Source organism: Astyanax mexicanus, chromosome 13, assembly GCF_023375975.1.
Source record: "Astyanax mexicanus isolate ESR-SI-001 chromosome 13, AstMex3_surface, whole genome shotgun sequence".
Taxonomy (NCBI): domain Eukaryota; kingdom Metazoa; phylum Chordata; class Actinopteri; order Characiformes; family Acestrorhamphidae; genus Astyanax; species Astyanax mexicanus.
In genome coordinates, this window is record NC_064420.1 from 39922184 (window position 1) to 39947006 (window position 24823).

General features: G+C 41.2%; 1 protein-coding gene across 11 annotated transcripts in view; it reads left to right on the forward strand.

The window, feature by feature from the left end:
- The window catches only part of camta1a (calmodulin binding transcription activator 1a), a 636729-nt gene that overhangs the window by 355550 nt on the left and 256356 nt on the right, over positions 1–24823 (forward strand). For all 11 annotated transcript variants that reach the window (XM_049462994.1, XM_049462995.1, XM_049462996.1 and 8 more), the window contains one exon: positions 19528–19663. In XM_049462994.1, the coding sequence (XP_049318951.1) occupies positions 19528–19663 (136 nt within the window). The remainder of the gene's footprint in view (positions 1–19527; positions 19664–24823) is intronic.

The following is a 24823-nucleotide window of genomic DNA, read 5'->3' on the forward strand; positions in this document are numbered from 1 at the left end:
CAGTCTTTCTCCCTCCTCTGGTCACTACTGCACAGACTTGGGTTTCAGGATCGACAACATGGCGGTAGATTTTGGCTTCATTTTTATTAAATGAATGGGAACGGCGACACGGCGTCCATCTTTTTTACAGTCTCTGACTTTTTTAATGTGTTTTTGTTTGTAGTTTGATTCCATTCGTCCAGAACAAAGCCGATTTAATCTCTGGATCACATATTGTTGCTAATACTGACATATTAGATATCAAACCAAACTTTACAAACAAACTTTCTGAACTTGTAATGGTAATTTCGTTCATGCTTGGAAGAAGGTGGGCTTCGGTGGGCTCGGCAGATAAGGCCAGTCTATCATCCCGAACACATGCAGGCTTGTCTTATACAATGTCAGGATTTGGAATTGTATACAGTGGATGCTCTGGGTGTAAAAACCTGGTATAACTGGTATAGTATTTATAGGATATACTTACATCATGTCAAGATTCTTCACTCTCACACGTCCCATTCTGAGAAGAATCATCAATTATACTGTAAAGTTCTTTAGGGAACAAAACTGCTTCTTTTATTGAATATTTTAGAGTGTCATGGTGGTGCTGCAGGTGTATGTGTGCTTTACAGCTCTTCAATGAGTTTGATATTTTCCTTTAGGTGTTCCTTAAGGTGTTTTTTTTTTTTCAGGTGCGTTGGTTTCCTCCCACTTCCAAAAAAATACACTCATAGTAGATAAGTTCAATATGGCTGTGTCCCAGTCACACATTAAACAATAATTCTGTAGGGTGTAGACTATATACTGAAATTAATAGTGCAGGTTTGCCAAGTTACTACACAGAATATTAATGCACTAACCCTTTTTTTACTAGCATGCGTCACTGCAAGTCTTTTTCAGCTGCCATTGTTAAACACTTACATCTTTATCTTAATATTTTCCTTAATATTGTTCCAGACATGAGTAGCAGCTCACTTTAAATTTTACATTGCATTGTGGGATGACAGTGACCGCACTTGTTAAAAAACAAATTCAAACTGAAATTTGAAGCTATAATTTGTACTACATACTCAAAACTAGCTACTAGTAAAATTATTAGGCAATTGAGATGCACCTTTACAGCCCTATACTGGTGATAGGGTTGTTGTTTTATTCTATTACCTACAAACAATAAAAATATTGCCATTTAGAGCATTTATTTGCAGAAAATATGCAATGACTGAAATAAAAAAATAGATGCAGAGCTTTCAGAGCTCAAATAATGCAGAGAAAAAAAGTTCAAATTCATAAAGTTTTAGCAATATTTGGTGGAATAACCCTGGTGTTTTTAATCAAACTTTTCATGCATCTTGGTATGTTCTTCTCCACCAGTCTTACACACTGCTTTTGGATAACTGTATGTCACTCCTGGTGCAAAAATTCAAGCAGTTCAGTTTGGTTTGATGGCTTGTGATCATGCATCTTCCTCTTGAATATATTTCAGAGCTTTTCAATTTGGTCAAATCAAAGAAACTCATCATTTTTAAGTGGTGTCTTATTTTGTTCCAGAGCTGTATAGTATAAAAGAGTGGATAGATATGGATGTTACTCACTGTATAATTAGGTCATTTAGCTGCACTTATTTATGACATATGATAAAATTATGTATAATTTAAGAATTTAACTGTGCATGTAAACCAACCTAGTTCTACACTTTAAAACTCTTTTACTATTAAAAAAACATCTGCTTGATAGACCATAAAATAGAATCTTGTGGGACACCAAAATGTATTCAAACCCAGATAATTACCAAATAATACGCAACTGTTTCTGCATTAGCATTAACAGCTGGAACATTAGCGTAGAGTTCAATGGGTTAACAGTTATGTCAAACAGAAGTCATACAATTATTATTAACATATATTCATTGTTATTAACTGTAATAATACCTCAGAAACTGTCTGAGCGTGTCATATTTTAAAGCAGTAAGCCAATTCAAGCTGTCTTTTACACAGGATTTCCCACAATGCAGGTCAGTATAACACATGAACCCAGGTGGGTAACTGCTTTTTAAACATTTGCTGCATTAATATATATGCATATATAATATGATTGATATGTAAGGTCATATGTGCGCGTGTGCACATATAGAGTATATTAAATCACCCTGGAATGTGCCTCAGCCTCTTTTAAAAAAACGATCCATCAAATTAAATTATAGAAAATCTGTTCTATAATTACTGATTCAGAGCTCATGAAGAGATGATCAAAAAGACCACGTGTCAAAACCAGACGTCTAGACACTTAGACGGCTCTGGTCAGTGTTGCGTTCATATTTCAAGTGAGCCAAGTTCATTTGGAAGTGGGCCAAGCCCCCCTTATTTATTCGCCTGGTCCAGGCATCACTTGATCTTATGAATCACAATAGCAGAACAGCATTTGTGAGCTATGTTTTGATTTGGAAGCACCCTGAGATTTTCAGGAGGGGTTGGGCTGTAGAGAAGTGGAGCTGTGTTCTCTGCAGTGATGGTTTCAGCATCTTTGGGAACTAATCATACACCACCACAACCTGATGTTACTATTACTCTTGTGGCTGGAAGCCACTAAATCCCTCACAGCAATGTTCCAACATCTAGAGTAAAGCCTTCCCAGAAGAGCAGAGACTGTTACAGTGGCAACATTTGGGATAAATTCCCTTAGCCATTGAGTTAGAAGTGTATTTTTAATTTAAACACATATTGTAGAACATACTACTTATTTAGTATGTTCAAATAATTAGTTCTAATGCATATCTAAGTAATAATCGTTTAATACCTACTAATTATACAACATTTACTTTTTTTAATATCCACTGATTTATGCAGTACATACTAATTATCAATTAACTAGTTATTATTCAGTAGCTAATAGGTGGTATTTATTCAGTAGCTATTTATTATATATATACAGCACCATCTATTTTTAGTACTTATTAATAAAATACTGTTTATTCAGTATTTATTGAGTAATTATTGAGTTACAAGCAAAGCAATTAGTTGTAATTGTACAATATTTAAATTTGTTTCAGAGTCTACTAGTTATTCAGTACAAACTAATAATTCTCATTCTGAAGTATTTACTAATTATTCAATAATTCAGTATTGCAACATTTTCTGTTACCTACAACTACTTGTCAATACATACTATTTAATTAGTTCCTACTATTTGTTCAATACCTTACATTTTTTTAGTATCTACTATTTTATCAGTACCTACTATTCATTAACTTTCTACTAATTCTTCTGTAAATGCTGTTTATTGAGTATCTACTATTTATTTAGTATCTATTAGTGTGCATACTAATTATTTAAAAAAAACGGTCATTATTTGGCATCTAATAATTATCCAGTATTTAGTAAATAATTAGTAGCTACTATTTGTAGTTTGATTACATGTGTCCACATACAGGCCCCTACAACTTTGACTTGATAAGGAGGTGTCATACTGTATGTTTGAAGGTATAATGTAGTGTAGTTTTGTTATTCTCTGCTTTTACTACAAAGTAAAGATATTTTTGTTCTAAAAAAAGTATGAGAGCAAACACTTGAGCATGCTACCCCGCACACACACACACACACACAACCTGCTGAGCCACACCATTGACAAACACTCACAAGCTGGCCCAGTCACTGATTTATTCCTACACGCTTGCCTGCTTTTCAAAAGCTTTAATTAAAGCCGGCTACAAGCGTGTTATTCCTCTTCTGGGCAGGCCGAGCGGAGCTGTTCTCTAGCTGAAGCAGCTGAAGCAGTTCAGAAACACGGGTCTGGGCGCTGTAGAGGGGAAACGTGCTGAGATTAGCTCCGGCTCGGACCGGACCGGGCCCGGACAGACAGACAGACACCTAATCTAGATTTAAAACAGTGTGTTTGTTTCAGTGATGTCACCGCGCCGCTCTGGGCCCGGTCCGTCCATTATTCTCTCACTGTCTCCGTGTCTGAGGTGAGCAGTGAGCGCGGGCCCGGCTATCAGCTGTCCCATCACTGACACTTGTCAGGCAGAGCCGGGTCTGGTGCTGCGGAGATAAGGCGAGCGCAGGCCGCTCTCGTACCCACCCGGCCCACCCCCTCCTCTCCTCCACCCGGGTCTAGAAGGGGCGGACGCCACATGTAGCAGCATTATTTATATTCTTTTTAAATTGTCTGTGCTTTTTTCCCATCGAGATAACTGCGCGGGGAACATCTGTTTTGTGCTGGAAGGGCGTCAATTCTCAGGCAATCACTGTAGAAAGAGAGAAAGAGAGAGAGAGAGTAAAAAGAGGTGGCTTAGTGAAAGGTCAGTAGCCAGATATCCTCAACCTACACTGGTCTAATTTCCATCTGAGTACTATTTTTGTTTAACTTTACATTATACTGTAAGCCCGGATAAGTTCAATTTACTTAAACATTGTAAGGAAACCGGTTGCCTTAAAAAAGTTAAGTAATGGGTCATGAAAACTAGGGATAGCATTACTTAGAACATCAAGTTATTACCACTAAAGGAGAAGTTGATTTACCTTTTTTATTTTTGTTATACTGTAACACCAGATAAGTTGAGTTTCCTTAAAGGTCACCTTCCGCGGAAATCCGATTTTTCTTGTTTTTTGTGGAATACAGTAGGTCTCTCCGAGTTGAATGTGTACACCTGCACATTAAACTGTTTTGCAGCCCCCATTGTCTGCAGGAGCTAAGCAAAGAAATCCCCCCTCCCCCCCTCCGAAAAACGGGTGAATTTTGAATTATCTTTCTGCCTACGTAGGCAGAAACTCACAGACCAGCCCACCTTGGCTCGAGAAACTCCCAGAGGCGGAGCTGAAGCGACGCAACATCACCGCTCATCAGTTAGGAGGTGGGAGGCAGTGAGCGGCAGAGCGGTGGAGGGGCGTCGCAGTGCTCCTAGCCAATCAGAGGAGAGATATTTGCATGCTGTTTGCATGTATGAATATTCATGAGCAAAGCTGGAATCCGGTCATTTTGGACACACCCCTAAAACAGTCCATTAAAAAAGAGCTATACAGAGACACCTGAGCACTTTTTTTTTTTACAAAAACGGCTCACATGTCATTCATTCATACTAGAGACCACAACTAGACATTTTAAAATGAAAGAAAAAACGACGGAAGGTGAGCTTTAACTTTTTTAAGGCAGCCAGTTTGCTAATTTTTTTAAGTAATGGGGAATGAAAACTTGAGTTAGCATAAATTAAAACATCAAGTTATTTCAACTGAAGGGGAACTTTATATATTTATTTCTAAGGTAGCCAAGGGGGAATCACTACACACTGATGGTGAGTGTTAGTCAGAAACTGTTGGACACACCCAGTATGCAAATAGATTGTGACATAAGCCAATGGAAAAGAAGCTGCCAATGGTTCAACTCATAGATCTCAGTTTGAATGTTTTCATGCCCTCAAATATTTGAGTATTGTTTAGATATATCCAATTTTATCTAAAACGGACTTAAATTGTATGTATATATATATATATAGAGAGAGAGAGAGAGAGAGAGAGAGAGATGGGCAATATGATATGTTATTTTATCGACAGTATACTTTTATTTTCTTATAATTATAATAAAAATAACAATTTTATCCTTTCTTCTCCCCAATGTGGATCCTCAATAACCTCAACCTTTCATTACTTATCACTTGGTACAGGCGAAGCCCCATCATCACTCTATAGGAAGGTTATATCTACAGTGTAGCATTTAGCATTAGACCACTGTAGAAATATGCATTAATTGCATTAATGTACAAAAAAAACATTACAGAACATTATACATTAATCATATTTTTTGTCTGTAAAGTTTTTCTAAACATACTGTACATGATTTTGTTTTACTAATAAATCTACTGTATATTTTAGATTCTTCAAAGTCAGCCACCTCGTTTGCATTGGTGCAGCTTTGCCCACTCTTGGCATTCTCTCAAGCATCCTTATGAGAAGCCACCTGGGCTGCTTTTCCACATATGCCGAGCACTTGTTGGCTGCTGATAAACTACTTGTTAGGAAGCTGTAAAAAAGAAAAAAAGAAAACAAAATAGCCAGCATAGGCATCAACATCACTTTCTGTGTTTCTCTTAGACACCAGTTACAACAGTTACAAGTCAAGTCTCACGTCTATTGGGTTTAAGTTTAAGTCAGGTCTATGTGAAGTATGTAAATCAAGTCTTGAGTCTGTAGAGTGTGAGTCTCTGGAGTGTGTATCTGAATTAAGTTCTATATTTATAAGATATGCTGTTGTGAATTCTGTCTCAAGTCCAATCTGGACTCTAAGAGTTCTTTGCAGACTCTACAGTATTTGGGTGGAGGTCTTGGGGTGTAGGGTGTGAGACCAACTCACGTCTTTCCCTAATTACCTCTAGGTGTACAAGTCACTGGAATGTAAGTCAAGTCTTGTGTTTCTGGTATTTGCGTGCATGTTGAATCTAGAGTCTTTAGGCTGTGAATCCATATTGAGTCCTAAGTCTGTAGGGTGTGAGTTTAAGTCACCTCTCAAGTCTCTGGGATGTGAGTCTAAGTCAAATCTTGATTTTCTGTGACTTGAAATTGTATTAAGTCCATATGGTGTCATTGGAATGTGAGTCTGAGTCAAGTCTTGAATCTCTGTTATGTAGGTCTGAGCTGAGTCTCGGGAGCAATTTTAAGTTGAGTCTTGAGTTTCTGAGATGTGAGATTTAGTTAAGTCTTAAATCTTTTGAGTGCAGTCCAAGTTGAGTTTTGAGTCTTTAGTCTGTGGAATGCAAATCTAAGCTCAAGTCTCAAGTCACTGGGACACAAGTCTGAGTCAAGATTTGAGTTTCTGGTGTGTGAGTTCTTGTTGAGTCTGTAGGATAGAATGTGAGTCTAAATCTCGAGTCTTAGGGTGTGAGTCCATATTAAGTCTTGAGTCTGTAGGGCATGAGTACATATTGAGTCTTGAGTCTGTAGGATGTGAGTCTGAATCAAGTCTTGAGTCTGTAGGATGTGAGTCTGAATCAAGTCTTGAGTCAGTAGGGTGTGAGTACATATTGAGTCTTGAGTCTGTAGGATGTGAGTCTGAATCAAGTCTTAAGTCTGTAGGGTGTGAGTCTGAATCAAGTCTTAAGTCTGTAGGGTGTGAGTCTGAATCAAGTCTTGAGTCTGTAGGGTGTGAGTCTGAATCAAGTCTTGAGTCTGCAGGATGTGAGTCTGAATCAAGTCTTGAGTCAGTAGGGTGTGAGTACATATTGAGTCTTGAGTCTGTAGGGTGTGAGTCTGAATCAAGTCTTGAGTCTGTAGGATGTGAGTCTGAATCAAGTCTTGAGTCTGTAGGGTGTGAGTCTGAATCAAGTCTTGAGTCTGTAGGGTGTGCGTCCATATTGAGTCTGGAGTCTTTAAGGTGTGAGTCCATATTGAGTCTCGAGTCTGTAGGGTGTGAGTCCATATTGAGTCTTGAGTCTGTAGGGTGTGAGTCCATATTGAGTCTTGAGTCTGTAGGGTGTGAGTCCATATTGAGTCTTGAGTCTGTAGGGTGTGAGTCCATATTGAGTCTTAAGTCTGTAGGATGTGAGTCTGAATCAAGTCTTGAGACTGTAGGGTGTTAGTCAGGTCTCTGGTATGTGAGTCTGAGTCAAGTCTTGAGTCTGTGGAATGCAAACCTGAACTGAGTCTTCAGTCACCTGGATGCAAGTCTGACTCAAGTCTTAAGTTTGAGTCTGGTCTCGAGTCTCTGGGATGTGAGTCTTGAGTCAAGTTTCTGAGACATGAGTTTTTATTGTCTATATAGGGTTTAATTCTGAGCTGAGTCTCAAATCACTAGGGAGCGATTTTAGGATTTTTAAGAGTCTTGAGTTTATGAGATGTGAGTATGAGTTAAGTCTCAAGACTCTTGGGTGCAGTCCAACTCTATGGGTGTAGGGTATGATTTGCACAGTATAAAGTTTGGTGAAGAACTTGAACTTGTTTTGAAGTTAATAACACTTCAGTGCATAGAGCTTCATATTTGTATGATGGACATCAGTGACCATTCGTTTTATTGATTCAACTATGAATATGTGGTTTGAGCTCTTGTTAGCAGTGAGGTACAGTGGGTCCAGATGGCATTACACTGGCAGTGAAAGACAGAAAGCGAGAGGGGGAACAGTGTCAGATTTGGCCATGTGGGCGATGAATCTCAATCCCACGCCGGTGGCAGATTTACATTTAAAGTAGTTTTTTGCGCACGCACCACTTCCTGATGAGCGCCGCGCCAGCCGATCGCCTGCTTATCTGCAAATCATCAAGCGCATACGGACACACGTGACGCGGCTCGCAGAGGCAGACAGCAGGGAGAAATAGAGACGCTGCGCTGGGACCGAAACATAATTATATCAGATGTAAAAAGCTCATTGGCCCCCTCTGACAGCTGGGCATTTATTTGAGTGTGGGTGTATGACAGGCTACAACTAATAACTATTTTTTGATAGATTAATCAATTGACTGTTTTTCTGCTTATCAACTAACTAAACACTATATCTTTAAGTTTTGTTGACATGGCCGACAATATATACAGGTGGGACCTGTCAAGGGGTGGTATAATGTGCTCATAAACAGTCAATTTTGAAGTAGACTTGATGGAAGAATCTGAACCATTTGGATAAGGTCCAGTTTCAGAGTCAGAAAATCTCCAAAACAAGCAAGCAGATGTGTTCAGGTGTTTCCAGTTTGCATTGATCTGTACATTTCTATTTACATTTATGACATTTATCTAACACTCTTATCCACAGCAACTTAGAAGGTTACTCCTATTACAGAGGTACCAGTGTAGTGTTAGAGATAAGAGTCTTGCCCAAGGACTCTTATTGGTGTAGCACAGCATAGACACCCAGACCTGGAATTGAACCCCAGTCCCCAACATGGTAGCTCACAAGCAGGCAGTGGTGTTATCCACTGCACCACACCAACCAGTACCTCCCAAAATTGCATCGAGTAAACGGGATCTTGGGTGCCCAAGACTGACTGATACAAAATTGAGTCAATATAGAGATAAACTCTCAGATTCTGTCATATAGTTTTGTCATGCAGGTTATCCTGTTACCGGCTTTGGCCTGTCTGCTCCAACATTGTGACTGATAGCAGTTCACATGTTGGCATGTAGCAGCACAACGGTGTTAGATAGCACTAGTCTGGATAACTTTACCTATCTCAAAAATTCAATGCTTTGATAGCTGTATTAATGTGAGCACTCAAATGTTGAAAACTGTTACTACTGACTCGGATTATAATATATTTCAAAAATACTGTATGTATATGTATACTGTTATGAGATTAAGTGTGGCTATTGGATTAAGTGCTATGTTAATCATTAAACATAAATAAATTGAAAGTAATATAAAATTATAGATTCAAACTTTGTAGATTTATTTTGTTTTTTAAATCATGAGGTGTACCCCCTTGGAATGAGAACCATTGCTTTAAAATATCTGCTGCTAATGTCTTTTTACAAGATACCACAAACCAAATTTAGAGGTCTTGTAAAGTTTATGCTTTAAACATATGGGGGCACATTAGCCTAGTTTACATTTATTTTTTTTTTGGTTAGTAGAAAATTTTACATTTGTTCTGGATGTTTTTAGTGTTGGGAATGTAATTTATAATGTTTAATGTTAGTATTCTTCTAGCTGGGAATCTGAAGTGAGAAGCATTCTAATAACGTTGGGATGCAAACTATAGTTATGTCACATGTTTTTACAACATTCCTGGAACATTGTTTCTGTCACATTATAGGCTGACCTTCCTGGAACCTTTTCAAATCATTGCTGAACCGTCTTATAACCTTCTGTTAGCTAAGAGGCAGGTGTTTCTAATGTATAGGCTGATCAGTGTTCGCTAGCTCAGTCAGAAGAGCTCAGGAAGTGTCTGTTGTACTCGGACTGATCCTCAGCCACAGAGAAACAGCACAGTGTGACTCGTGTAGGTTTCTCTTTGAGGAATGACTGAGCTGCTGGCATTGGTATGTCAAAGCAGCTGATATAGTTGGTACACATCAGCGCATCAGTGCCCACGTGTGTGTGTGTGTGTGTCTTCTGTGTGTGTGCGTGTGCATGTGTGTATGTTAGATATGGATGCTTCTCAAACATAGTGTCTAACAGGCTTGATGGGTAATTGATAAAAGCATGTGCTTTTTCTCTCCTGAGCAACCTCGACTGCCACCAGCTCACCTCCTCAATCAATCTGCAAACACCTCCCATCTCCTGCCTCCTGACTCGCCCTCCGTCCATATCTCTCTCTCTCTCTCTCTTGTTCTATCTATCTCCCTCTCTCATGCTCTCTATCTCACTTTCTCTCTGAGAAAAACAGCAAGTGTGGCATTAATCAGAGGGCCTGGGCTTTGTGGAGAAGAGCGATGCTACACTCACACAAGCGTACCCTCCCTCTCCTGCCTTTTTCTTCTATATCCTCTAAAAGTGTACACGCCTCATGATTCAGTGCCTACGACTGTTTTACAAAAAGCATGTAGGTAAAGGAATGGTACAAGAGTTTCATTTTTTTCATTTTATTATTTGTATTTTCAATATATTTTTTTATTATTTCTCCCTTTAAACTGCAGGCTTGTTTGATTATTAACCACTTAAGATTCCAAGGCACACTGTAGCAAATTGTCCATCTTATTTCTGACTATATTTATAACATAGAAAACAGTTAAACTGGTGCTGAAAGTGAAGACCAATGGTGTTCATTTTGGCACGCCCACTTTCTTTCACAAACCAATAAATTCCCACTGGATAAAATCATGTCACACCCCTAATTTGCATTTACTCTCTCAAAAATTCACCTTCAGAGGTCAGTAATTGTCTATGTAAATGTGACCCACAAGCATGAAACGTCTGGCCCGTGTGGTTGTTTGAACTATAAATAATGATAAAGAAAAAATAAAATAAAATGCTTCTCTGGTGAGCTTTTATTTAAATTCCTCCCCTGTCACTCTGTCGCTCTCGGAATGACTTTAGTTTCCACCCGTTCTCATTTTTCCGTAGTGTGTTTATTTATTTATTTTTTCCTTATTTTCTTGAGATCAACTGTTCTGCAACTGGGTTTAACAACCCTCTGGGCTGACGAGCTACTAGTCTGTAGCACTCCATCCCATTACACTTCATTTTTCTTTTGTGACCTGCCACATAATGACTTGGAAAATATCTGGCCATAGCCAAACTTAATTTCCCCTGATGTACAGTATTTAATAGTGTTATTTTGTGTGTTACCATTAAAAACTGTTAAAAAAGTTTTGCTGCCAGTTTGCCAGCAGTTCAATTTCTTTGTTTCTTTAAGTTTGAATAACAACTGTTGTATTTATAAAGCATTGCGATGAGAAACTCATCTTGTGCCACTCACTGTGTCAAACTTATGGACTTGTCCTCTCATCCATAATTAGTGGATTTGTGCCTGTCTATTTTTGTGTGAAACTGTTGAGTAGACACTCAAAAACCCTTAAGGACTTAAACTCAGCAAGAGGCAAAAGACGAGTTGCTCAGTTGTACTGTATTGTCACAAAGATATTAATAGAAACATTAAATAAGTTCACTAATTCAACTCAATAAGGTTCATAACTAAAATGTGAATCATTTTTAAACCAATTTTTAAAAATGTTTGACTGTAAGGGACATTGAACCTACATTTAGTCACTTACCAGTATACTTGTGTTATTGTAACAATGAAATGATTGGAGTTCATCGATATTCCCTCAACCTCACCAGTTAGGGTTCATAAAACAATAATGTAGTTACCCAAGAGTTTCAAGGTTTTTGTGTGTTCATTTTGTAAATGCAAAATTTCTAACAAGATTTAAAAGCATCATATGGAAGAAAAAAAAATCTGATTTTTTGGACTTACATTAGGTTGGGTCTTTTTTCTTGGAGGTGCATTTTTTATGATTATGGTGTTCACACTGCATATTGTAAAAATCTGTCAGTTTATAGAATGGGTGCTTCATTTCATGTGTGCCACCAGATTAGTGTTTGTTGCTTTTTGTTGGATGCGCTGTGTTTTTCTCTAGCAAGCCTATTCAGAGCATAGATTTCATAATGTATTCATGTACAATGTAACGTTATTGACAGAGAAAAGTAGGTTATCTGGTGAAATCATGGGCTTGCTCGAGGCAATGTTATGCTGTAATTGTGACGGGTTTGGGCATCCTGAATCCTCAAGAGGTAAGAGTTCAATAATGATTTTTTTTAATAATATATTTTTTTCGCTTTTTTCTTATATTGATATCCAGATCTTTAATATCAATGCAGTGAATCAATCCAATATCTAATACTGAGCTGATATTGAAAGCGTGAGTACTTGCGAACAACCATCTGATATTTGATGTTTTTAGTTGAAACACTTCTCTGAAGATGCGTATCTAAAAGCAGACCGCTGTATGCTATACTTCCTCACATGCAGAAACACTCAGTTAGTTGTGTGTACTTTAAAATAAGGGTTTATTAATGGTTATTAATTAGTTGCTGGTGGAATTGATGGAAAAGATAAAGTAAGATAAGCATCTTAATCTAAGGTTTGACACTGTGAAATTAATGTATTAATGACATTAATGAAATTAATGTTTATAAATTCTTTATAAAGTAGCTTTATTTTAAAATGATATGTTTTTTCCCTCCAAAATGTGATCCAGCATGTTGTACTGATATTAGAGTTATAGTGAGGACCTCGGGTGTGTCTACAGGTCAGGAGCAATGTTTTATTTGTAACCAGGTGTAAACATTCAGTATGATGTAATGATATAAAAACACTCCTTTGAGTGCAACCATGAAAACAAAGCCGTTGGTAAAGTCATCACGTAACGTGAGGATTTGAAGCCGAGCCGTTGGTTGTCATGGCTGCTTTTCCGTGGTTTCTTTCTCAATAATGCACCGGCTTGGCCTCGTTTCTCTCCCCCCCAACTCATCTGAAATGAATGAACTGGAGAAGCGAATGCAGTTACCTTCAGTGAATGAAGGATTCTCGACTCCTGGATGAGCTCCAGTGCGGAATGAAGGCCAGAGCTGATAATCATCACCGCTGACGTGACGCCGAACCGCGGCGAGTAGTTTTCTTTTCTTTTCCTTTTTTTTTTTTTTTTTCTCTTTGTCGTATGAAGCAGCACTCCATTTCCATATTAATCTGTCACGTTTAGGCCTCGGAGACTTCAGCCCTCCTGTCATGGCTGCTGTGTATAAATATGTATCCTTGTGATAAGTTTAATTGAACTGCTTATGCATGCAGAGACTGAAGATTAGAATGGAGGCCACTTGTCTTTCCCTGGGGTCTGTGGACCACACAGAAACCCAGACAGGTTCCTTTAGGTGAGAACTAGGTTTAGCTGAACAGCAGCGGTGTATCTGTACACACACACACATACACACACACACACACTCCGCAGGAAAAAGCAGGCTCATGCTCTGTGTTGACAAACAAGGTGTAGAGGCCTTTGACATGAGAGCATCACCTCAATTCCTGGGGCTGCTCAGTGAATTAGATGACTCATCCGAAGGTCTCAGACGAGGCATCTTTCGTTTGTCTGGAAAGTTCTGTTTTTGAGAAGCACGGGCTTCAGTTATTGGCTACTTCAGTTATTTTTCGAAATGCTAAAACATTTTGTAAACGTTTATACATTACACATAAAACTATTTGCATGTAGAGGAGTGTTTTATCCTCTTCAGTAACAAAGATGCAGTGCAGTATCGTAGAGAATTGTCTTGTGGTATATTAAGTATCGCAGAACCACAGTATGGTGATATTATCACTATCGTGGGCAACATATAGTGATATCGTATTGTGTGATCTGTGATTCCCCTCTTCCCTTGTGATTCACCCCTATTTCATTCACTGTCAGAAACATAGTCTCCATATAACAGTTTATAGTACATCCCTTTTCACTCCAATTGCAATGTTTTTAGGCCAAACTGCAAAACTTAACTTTTTATGAATATATTTGGCCAAGATTGGGGCACAGTCCCATCGCTTGTTAATTGTGTCCAGTGAGACACACACACCCCTGCCTCTCTGTATCTGCTGACATTATTACATTGTTCTGTATTTCGTGAACACGAGTTGGAAATGTTGGAAAAGATTTGGTCATAGGTTCCCAGGTCTGTATAGAACCCTTGGAGGGCTCGCCAGTACAATATAGAACCCTTTACTGAGGGATTGTGACAATAGTTCTCAGATCTGAAGAGACAAAATAATAACAAATTCACCTACAGTTTTGCATTTTAGTCAATTAAAATGTGTTTTATCATAGATTTCAAGTTTGAAATGTACAACATATATTACCCAATATCATGTCAGTTGATAGAGCTCTAGGTTATTGATCACAAGATTGTAGGTTTGATACACAGACCCACTATAAGCTGCCACTACTGGGCTTTTGAGCGCAGCACAATGTCCACAACTTAGACACAACCTAAACATGCCTTGACTGACCACATTTTGTGTAGAAAGATTGCAACATTATTGACCAGATCATTCCTTCAGGATGCTCCTGTAGTCTTGGTATCAGCATCACAGCATAGTATGATATAGTGTGTCACAGCAGACAGAGTGAGCTGAAATAAGTATGTAATGAATGAATGAGGAGCAGCAGGAGCGAGTGAGGGAGGAAGGGAAGGATGAGGAAAGACTGGCAGGCAAGCAGAGGAAGTGGCGGGCCCGGGGAGCTGAACGAAAGCTGAGGAGGAAGATGGGGGTCCTGGGAATGCATGACAGAGCAGGAGATGAAATAGAGAGAAAGTGATAGAGGGAGAGAAGGGTGAGGGGGAGGGAGGGGAGGGGTTTAGTATGGAGAACTTGCTGGTGGGTTGGCGGCGTGAAGGAACGAGAGAAGGGAAGTCCCTGGTGCCTGGCACAATGGCAGCGTGAGAGAGCGAAAGAGAAGGGAGGATGGCAGAGTTTGAGTGGCATCTCTAATTAAAAGGTGCAGTTAAGGGCCACAGAGTGGGGCTGGTGGGACCCCCTCATGCATCAGCCCCCGAGACCCTCCCATCCCATGATTGATGAGCAATCACAAAAATAAACAAATGCTCGGCCCCCTTGAGCTACAGCGAGAAATTGATGCAGGCGGCGTTACGGGTAAAAACAATGTAAAGGAGGAATATGATAAAATAAACATGAAGACAATAGCAGGCACACACTGGCCTTACCCGGAGAAGCAGGGCTGTTTGTGCACATGCAGGGCTGTGTGGATCTCGGCGTGTTTTGTGTGTGTGTGTGTACATGTGTGTGTGTGGGTTTTAAGGCATGGTTCGGTTGCCGCCTCTGTAACTGGAGGCCATCCTGGGCCTGGCTAACAGGCAGCTAAGAGCAGCTGCCCGCATGGCTGAGCCTTCCTCTGACTCCGCCATGATGGGCTGCCAGCACTCTCTCTCCTCGGGGAGCCAGCGGGCGTGCAAACCAAGCTGCTCCCCCTTGGGACTTCGCCAGAACCTGCCAGCTGTAGCAGCACCATGTGTGTGTGTGCCAATGTGTGTGTGTGTGTGTGTGTGTTTGTGTGAACATTTATGTTCAAAAGTTTGGAATCTGCATTCAAAGATTTGGAATTAGGATTTAAACGCATATAAAGCCAGAATGTTGCAGATATCTGTACATAAAATCTAATGTGAGGGCAGCAAATGTTCAAAATCAGTATTGAAAATAGATATTTATTTTTTTATTTTATTTTATTTTTTCTAGATGTATAAAGTGGTTCTTATATTTGTTGCTAGTACCGCTGTATTTGTGTATTTACACAGGTCTTCCAGCTATTTACAACTACGTATTTATGGTGTTGCACTGATAACAATGCTGTATTGGTATACATTGGTATGAATTGCTGTTCTTTCTCACCCAATAAAACTGGTATGTCAAGTCAAGAGTTGGTATTGTGGTTGGTGTGGCGCAGTGGATAGCACCACCGCCTGCATGTAAGTTGCAACTTCATGTGGGAGACTGGGGTTCAATTCCCGGTTTGGGTGATTATACTGTGATACACCTATAAGAGCCCTTGGGCAAGACTCCTAACACTACATTGGCCCAACTCTGTTATAGGAACAACCTTGTAAGTCACTGTGAAAAGGATAGTCTGCCAAAACGTCATGAATGTAAATGTATTGTATCTGTACTTAGTATTGATAGATCCCTAAAAATCTGACATCACTGTCAAAAAGGAAAATGTGGTGTCAGTATTTTCTGTATATTCTTACAAATGCATCACTACACACCTACACATATAGTAACTATATGATTTTTTACTCAAATTTGACCATGAACTGAGAGGAAGTAGTATTGTTTGATTTTTGATTTTTTTTTTCCCCTACAGATGGAAAGTACAATTCACTCTAGGAAGACCAATTGTGCTTTGGGCTAAAAATGCTTGCTTACTCAAAATTCATACACATACTGTTGTGCATTTCTTCAGACTTATGTTAGCTATAAGGGCTTTAGCAGTCCATGCTGAGAAAACCAAACAGTGCACCCTAGTCCAGTCCTGAGCTTGTCTCAATGCATGACCAAACTATTTTGTGATTTAACTGTGATTTTACCAGCTTGTCAACCACCTTAGACCAGCTTAAACCATTTGAAACCAGCCACCAGGGCTATGAGCAGTGCTGAATCAGGGTCTATTATAAATGAGGCTCAAAAATAATAGATAATTGAAATAATAGAATAATACAAAAAACAAATACAGTACCTTCTTGTAGTGTTGGACTAATTTACAATATGTCAGTCTAATACACAAGTAAATGTAAGTAAACTCAAATATGTGCTGTACTATTCTAATAAAATAACAAGTGCTGAAATGGCAAGTAAGTCCAAGCTGTTGAATCGTTTTATGTGTGTGTGTGTGTGTGTGGTGTGTGTTTGCTTGCCTCATGTGTTTTTCTTCCCTTGCTTGTGTCTTTCTAACCGCTATGTACATATATACATGTGTTCATGTCCCCAGACGGCAGTCGTATGTATGCAACCTCCACCCTTGGTAATAATTAGCTAATGCTTTACAAATGTGCCACGATTACGATTCCCCACTAATGCCAACGCAGACAGCATTTCTTCACACACTTGGCCAGCACAGACTATTATCAGGCACCAGGCAATGGACTGGTAAAGCTGTAATGAATTATGAATGAAATGTTGAGGGAGGCCTCTTTCCCCGGGAGCCGTCCTCCACCGCTCCTCTGAGAGTGTGAAGCTGCAGAGAGAGGCAGCGAGCCCCTCCGCCCGCTGCCTTTGGTCTGCATGTGATTTACACGTGAGCACGAACGCCACTTGCAGTGCTTTTTCTCTCAGCAGATGGGACCCAGTGTTGCAAATTTATGCTGAAGGTTGCTTTGTTCATTGTCAAAGTGTGCATACCAATGCAAAAAATGCCATAAAGGGACCATGTCATCTTAGCCACTGGTGCATTACTGACTCTATTAGCCTTGTGTTGGCCTCTTTGTACTTCTCCAAAATGAGTCCCACAGCACTGGCTTTGACTAAAAATTCTCTTCTTCTTCTTCTTCTTCTTCTTCTTCTTCTTCTTCTTCATCCTTTTCTTCTTTTTCTTCGTCTACGCAGGTTTATTTGAGCTATATGGTTATTGTAAATAGTCTCCTGGTATCTGCTGCTGAAGTAAATGCTGAAATGCAACACTGTGTGTTGCTCTGTTATCCTGCTGAAATAAAACACATTTTTAGGTTGAGTAAGGGTCAAATTATAATTCTGAAATAAATATTTGATTTTATTAATATTTTATGTAATGTTAGGCAAGTAGACAAGTAATTTGCGCAAGTAATTGTGCATTAAAATGTGCAGACCTGTGTTTTATCTGTAGAGGTTTGTGTAAATGTTCTTATTGTCACTTAGTAATACATATGCTTGTAGGACAGTCAATCAGAATATGAGTCAATATGTGCTCATGACAAACATCACACAGCATCACATTTGAACATGTAATACGTCATAGAAGGCATTACCACTAGGGGTGTCACGATTCTCTAAATCAGTGTTTCTCAACCAGGGTGCCGCGGCCGTCTGGCTTCATCGGGGGTGCCGTCAAAATATTGCGCCTCACGTGCATATTTCCTTTCCAGAGTCAGCTCGTGTCGGGGTGTGTCCCAATTCACAGGCAGCATACTCTGAAGGATGCGACCCACAGAGGCGGTGTATTACTGCGCAGCTGTGACGCAATCTGTCTTCTAATACAGCCTCTGAAGGATGCAGCCCTTAAATTGGGACACACTGTAAAGTTTTTGTCCCCCACGCGATGCACGCGCTATTTTATTTCATATTCCGCCAGCAACACCCCTCGTTCTCACATGAAGTTCTGCGCCAGCACCCACCCCCCCCCCGCCCCCCCGGTCTCTCTTGAAGTTCTGCGCCAGCACCCCCCCCCCCTGTTCTCACCTGAAGTACTGCGCCAGCACCCCCCGCCCCCCCCCCCTTTGTCCTCACCTGAAGTACTGCGCCAGTACCCCCCCCCCCCCCGTTCTCACCTGAAGTACTGCGCTAGCACCCCCCCTCCCCCCCGTAAACTGGGGTACCGTGACATCTCGCATATATTTAAAGGGTGTCGTGATAGAAAAAAGGTTGAGAAACGCTGCTCTAAATCCTCGATTCGATTTTATTTCCGATTTTAGGGTCACGATTCGATTCGATTCTCGATTTTCTTTTTTCTTTTTTTACAGCAGAGAGGCCTATGCCAGTTATAGATTAGTCTATGGTCAGTTATTGGTTTGATTCATCATATTTACAATATCTTATTTCAAAAGGTGGGCTTGATATAAGTGATGCAAAGTGATACAAGTGATCTGTAATACACCATATTAGGCACTAATGGTCAAATTTAAATAAATTAATTAAGATATATATGTAATGCCATTACATATTACATTACATTACAGAATGCTAGACAAAACACCTGTTATTTTTATATTTTCAAGTTTTCTTTAAGAAGTTGAGAATGTCCACATTCTCTGGAGAAAGGGCTGCTCTTTGAGCAGTCACAATGTCCCCGGCGTGTGCTGCGCCATTTGCGTAGAGGGAGGGATCTTAGGTCATCTTTTTGACTTTGATGCTTGAGACCATGACATAATTTTTATTTAATTAATTTGTCCATGAGAACAGACAATCTTGCACTGATGATGGTAGAGTCTGACTACCAGACTCATCCCACTGCACATCCCAAAGATCCTCAATGAGGTTAAGGTCTGGACTCTGTGGTGAACTCTCTCAATCCATGTGTGCAAATGATGATCTCATGTATGTTATCTTGGAATACGCCCGTGCCATCAGGAAAGAAAAAAATCCATTGATGGAATAACCTGGTCTATATTCAGTATATTCAGGTAGTCAGCTGACCTCATTTTTTCAGCACATACTGTTGCTGAACCTAGACCTGACCAACTGCAGCAACTCCAGATCATTTACTTACTTAAATCTAGGTGGCCACTTTTTTTTTTGGCCGGGCAGTGTATATTATAAATGTAATAATTAATTGTTCATTTATTTGTTGTACAACCACATTTTGTACAAACCTATCGTATGCGAGAATGAGCACCTATATCTGATTCTGACCTCGATCTTTCTCCCCTGTTGCCCCTTTGTTGTTGTAATCTAGGCCACAGAATGGGTCGATGATACTGTACAACAGGAAAAAGGTGAAGTACAGAAAGGACGGCTACTGCTGGAAGAAGAGGAAAGATGGCAAGACCACGCGGGAGGATCACATGAAGCTGAAAGTGCAGGGTGTGGAGGTAAGGTCACTAGAAGCCTTTTCTTCTTTCCAGACATGCCGGCCACATGTTCATGGGTCAGCGTCGAAATGGATCTTTTCTTGTTGAGTAACCTGTCTGGGTCTCAATGGAGGTTTGGATGGGCGCGCTGCTGTTTTCAGGCCTTTCTTCATCTCTTTTTCTCACTCTTCTCTCACTCTCTCTCTTTCTCACGCACACACACATACCCAGCATCCCCTGCCACACAACGGCGAGAGTAAAAAATACACCTCAGCAGCACAATTTTAGTTTTCCCTCGGTAGCAAACAAAATGGAAGCAATTGTTTGTACCTTATTAAGCTCTGGATGTTACCTTTGCTCCAGAGAGGCAGCATTAATCTTCCCCCATGCTGTGAGCCACCACCACCACAGGTAGACTTCAGGCCCCTCCACTGCTCCAGCCTGCCCCAGCCCGGCCCTGCCGCGTGTGTGTGCCGCCAGTGATTTATCTCCACACTCTGTGCTCACACACAAACACACACACACACAGACGACACGCACACACACTCAGACAGCGGGGGGGTTCAGGGCCAGGGCCTTGCTCTCTTCTTTCAGCAGAGGTGGTTGCACTAGCTGGTTCTTTTCGTGTTGTTTGTGAGGAGCAGATCTGGGCAGATGGACAGGGGGACAGCGGGACAGGCAGCAGTGGGGGGCAGCACTGATGGGTAGGGGGCGTTCCTTGGGGAACGGAGCTTCTTGATGCAATCACACTGCGGTGTGACACAAACAGTAGGAGACACACTACACTCACATGCACACACACACACACACACACACACACATATACTGTGTTATTGCGAGTAACTCTCACTAATGATCACAATCACATTTTGATAAGGCTAGTAAGGCTGATTTACATTCAATTTGAAGTGCAAGGGGAGAAGATGCATCATTTTTCTACCATTTGGAGCTGTCTTTAAATAATCTCTGGGATAATGGAGTGAGTATAGAGTCTTGAGTGAATATATGCTTTTGTCAAAGTGTCAGAGGCTGTGGAAGAAGAAGGTGGTCTTCTTTAGATACACTTATTGTCAAAAAAAGTTACCAGAATGAATCATCCCTCAGGAATAACAGAAAATTGGTGTGACTATAGTGAGACTCATAATATCAGCTTGTCCTACTATTCCAGCAGGACAATGCTTGTCCAGATACTGCTGCCATTTTCCACATATTGAAAATGTGTGGGATAGTACTGCATGCGCTATCAACACTGTACCCCTACCACAAAACAACAGAAACTACTCAAGAGTAAAAATTTAAGATGTAAGTTCCTAGAAACCACTATCTTCCTTCTAAATACTATTGCAATCTGATACTTCCGTCTGGATGCAACTACTTATGCAATCATTTCTTTGACAATAATTGTGTTTTAAAGTTGTCGAGAAGTTCCCAGCAAAGTGTCGTTGGTTCCATGAGGAATCATGTTTGTAATAGGCATGAGTTGAAGAACTTTTAAAATGGTAAAAGAACCTTTACATGAAGTGAAGGTTCTGTAGACCTTGAAAAGAAATGTTCTTCACTCTCACAACACCCTCCCTCAGGGCTCAATAAGCTCAGTGGTGTCATCTGTGGCCTCTCATACACAGGTCGGCTAATAGCAGCGGAGTGAGAACCGAATTTAGCTGAAGAGCTGGTGAATCAGATGCTCCTCTCTGTCTCTCTCTCTCTCTCTCTCTCTCTCCCTCTCTCTGTCTCTCTCATCTGTGTCAACAGAGTTCTCTCGAATACAAGCACTCGTCTGGCAGGCTTACCCAGTACATGACTCCATATGTTCAGCTATGTGAGTGGGAGCAGCTTAGCATACGTTAATTGCATGGAGGTGATGAGCTGGCTTAGGGGTCCAGCAAAAAGCTTCAAAGGTTAAAGTGACTCACCAGACAGCTACTGGGGTTAATGTGATTGAGCAGATGGCTTCAGGGGATAAAGTGACTTAGAAGATATCCTCAGAGGTTAAAGTAACTCTGCAAACAGATTGAGTGGTTAAAGTGACTTAGCAGACAGTTACATGGGTTAAATAGACTCAGAAAAGAGCCACAGAAAAGTGACTTAACAGTCAATTATGTCAGTAACATGATTCAGCAGATGGCCTCTGAGATTAGTTACTCAGCAAAGGTTAAAATTAATTATCCAATAGCTCAAGAGGTAAAACTGAGGCAGCAGATAGTTGTCAGGGTAGAAGTGACTTAGCAGGCAGTTCCAAGCTTTAAAAGTGACTCAGAAGAGAATATCACAGATTAAAGTGGTTCAGCAAACAGCTTTAAGAGTTAAAAAGTGACTCAGCAGATGTCTTCAGGGTAAAGTGATTTGTGAGATATTTCCAAAGGTTAAAGTGGCTTAGCAGGCAGTTTCAGCTGTTAAATGTTCTGTATTCAGCAGATTTCCTAGTTTAAAGTGATTCAGTAGGTGGCTATAGGGATCCAAGTGACTTAGTAGATGACTCAAGGTGACTCAATAGATATGTAGCCTTGTGTTTGAAATAACGAAATAGATTATTTCAGGTTAAAATGGCTTATTAGATGGCGTAAGTTTAAGTGACCTAGCAGACTGCTTAAGGTTGAAGTGACTCAGCTGTCTTTAGGCTCAAATGTCTTCAGGTTTTAAAGTGTAAATTTGTATAACTTCAGGAATTGGAGTGGCTTCAGGTGTTAAGTTAAAGCAGACTTCAGATCTTCCAATAAGTGAGAGGAAAGTAGAGTGAAGGCCGTTAGCAGCAAGCTGCAAGCTCTTTGATCTCTGGTCCATCCCAGCATGACCCGCATGAGGAGACCATTGTCAAAGGACAGAGGCAGCATGCACGGTGCATAACGAGCAGATCAGATCAGTTGGTGTATTGATGAATGAACTCCCCTGCCGTGAGAGATTCCGCCAGCTCACTGCAAGTGTTGGTGCGATTGTGGCAGTGGCCACTCAGGGTGCCCTAGCTGCTCTCCACATGAACGGTAGACGATCAATCAGTGCTGCGCTCTCTGGGATAATAACCCTGCCCTATCAGTCTTTCTCAGGCCTGTTTACTGAGGAGCGCAAATAAATGCTTTGACCTTAACCTTCAGCACTCACTCTTGCTGAGCACTTTTTCTCTGGCTGTGCTGGATTTACTCAAGACGAGGTCACCTGCTCTGTGCCCTTTTGGGTAGGGGTGGAAGGATCGATCAATGACAGATTGGAATTGGGTGATTTTTAATGTACATACTGTGTGTGATTAAAGATGCTGTCAAATGAATTAAAGCCAAATTGCTGAATCTGTGACACAATTGACCTTCGTACAGTATGGGAGCAATTTATGGCTATACGCTTGGTGACTATAGTACTGTATGTGTTGCTGGGGGATTAGTCATGGACATTTTCATGTTTGCATCATGTTAATGTGTCTCATTTCTTAGGTCAGCTTGATACTGAATGTTAAAAATCAAAGGTTCCACGGTTTCTTACCTTTCATGGTACAGTGCTCTTTTGGCCACGCTGGAGTCATGAACGCTGTAGATCAGGAAGGCGTGTGGAACGACAGGGCCAGCGGAACTGTGAACGGTAGCATGTGTGTGTTGTGAGGCAGTGGTGCATAGTCGAACTGGATGTCAGTGTCAGCTGCGGTGCTGCCCTGTCCTGTTCTGGCCATGCGGGGCGAAATGGGAGGGCTGCTGCTGCTGCTGCTGGCTCAGCAGTCCGTGTAAACGGTGCTACTCGCATCTGCTCGGTGTCTCTCTGCCCCAATTCTCTCCCTCGCTCTCTCGCTCTGTTCCCCCCCAGGTCTACTCCCTTCTCTGTTCGCGGCCTGGCCGAACCTTGAGCCCAACAGTAATGCTCCCCGTTGCCTAAAATTGGAACGCAGGACGTGTTACAGCATTAGCGCTTAACAGGCCGTGAAATAGCAGCCTGCCTTGCTGACGGCTTCCCATCACTCCAGGTGAGCCGGGCAGACGGCTAAATAAATGAGCGCTCTCCTCCTCTTGCTCCATCCACCTTTCTTCCCACAATGCAACCGGGACGGCCCAGAAAAGGCATGTCCGTCACTCCCCGTCTACCCGCTGCTGTGGCTGTGTGAGCTCTCCCCTTCTCTGACCCCACCTACAGGGGCTGTGTCAGAGAATCAGCCGCCCATGAGACACTGCCAGGCGCTGCCTCATCTGTATGCCTAATGATTCCTGGATAAGCGGCCTCTCGCAAGGATAGCTGATTTGTCTTTCCATTACCTGGCTTTTTAGGGGCCATCAATCCGAGATGTGGATTCGGGGAATAAGCTTCCGGGAAAAGTGCTGAAAAATGGAAAAGTTAGAGGTGTCATACTTCCTATGTACCTGATTTCATCCTTCTAGCGCTTGCCCTGGAAATTGCCTGACTTTGGGGATCAGCAGATTGAGATTCTTCCGATGGAATGTTCTTTCGGGTTTGATGGGAAAAAAAGGGCGAGGGTGGAATGAAAACTAAAGCCTTGGGTAACCTTTACTGTCTGTCTTTGAGACGTGCCTTTCGCTGTTCAACTAAGCTTGGTATTTGCCTACATTTGTTCAAACTGCAAAGCCTGTGTATCTATCGACTGGACACAATGCCTCAGAGTTCAACCTCCACACACTCTTGATTAGCTGTTAATGCAGGTTGCACTTGCCTTGCCCACACCCTTCCCCTCCCCCTCAAGCCTCACAACCTCAGTGCTCTAATAAACTCCCAAACACACATCGATTTCTCTTAAGTGAAGGTGGCAGGGCTGGTGAGTTATTTCATTACCCTGTGGTAATTATACAGATTGCAATAAGCTTTCTTATTTAGATGCAGTGGCTCTCTTTACCTCGGCCAATACGGGCCTCTGAGCATTTTTGCCGCTCTGTGCCTTCGTTGCCTCTCTCCCTCGTTCCCTCCTCCCCCCAAAAACAATCACCCCGGCCTCTTCAGTCCTGACATGTTAGCTCATGTTGAATCCATCTAATGCGCCATATCAACCGTGCAACTGTGCAACCAGCTGAGCTAATGGAGCGTACCTGCGGCTCAATCGTCTCTCTTCATTGATAATAATGAAGACAAATGTCAAAACGCTTGTTGCTAATGCTGTAATCGTGTGGACACCATTTCGATGGATGATTACAGCAGGGTGGAGGTGGAGGGGGGAGTTGCCATGTGTCTGTGGCATCACAGCTAATGCTGGCTGGACGG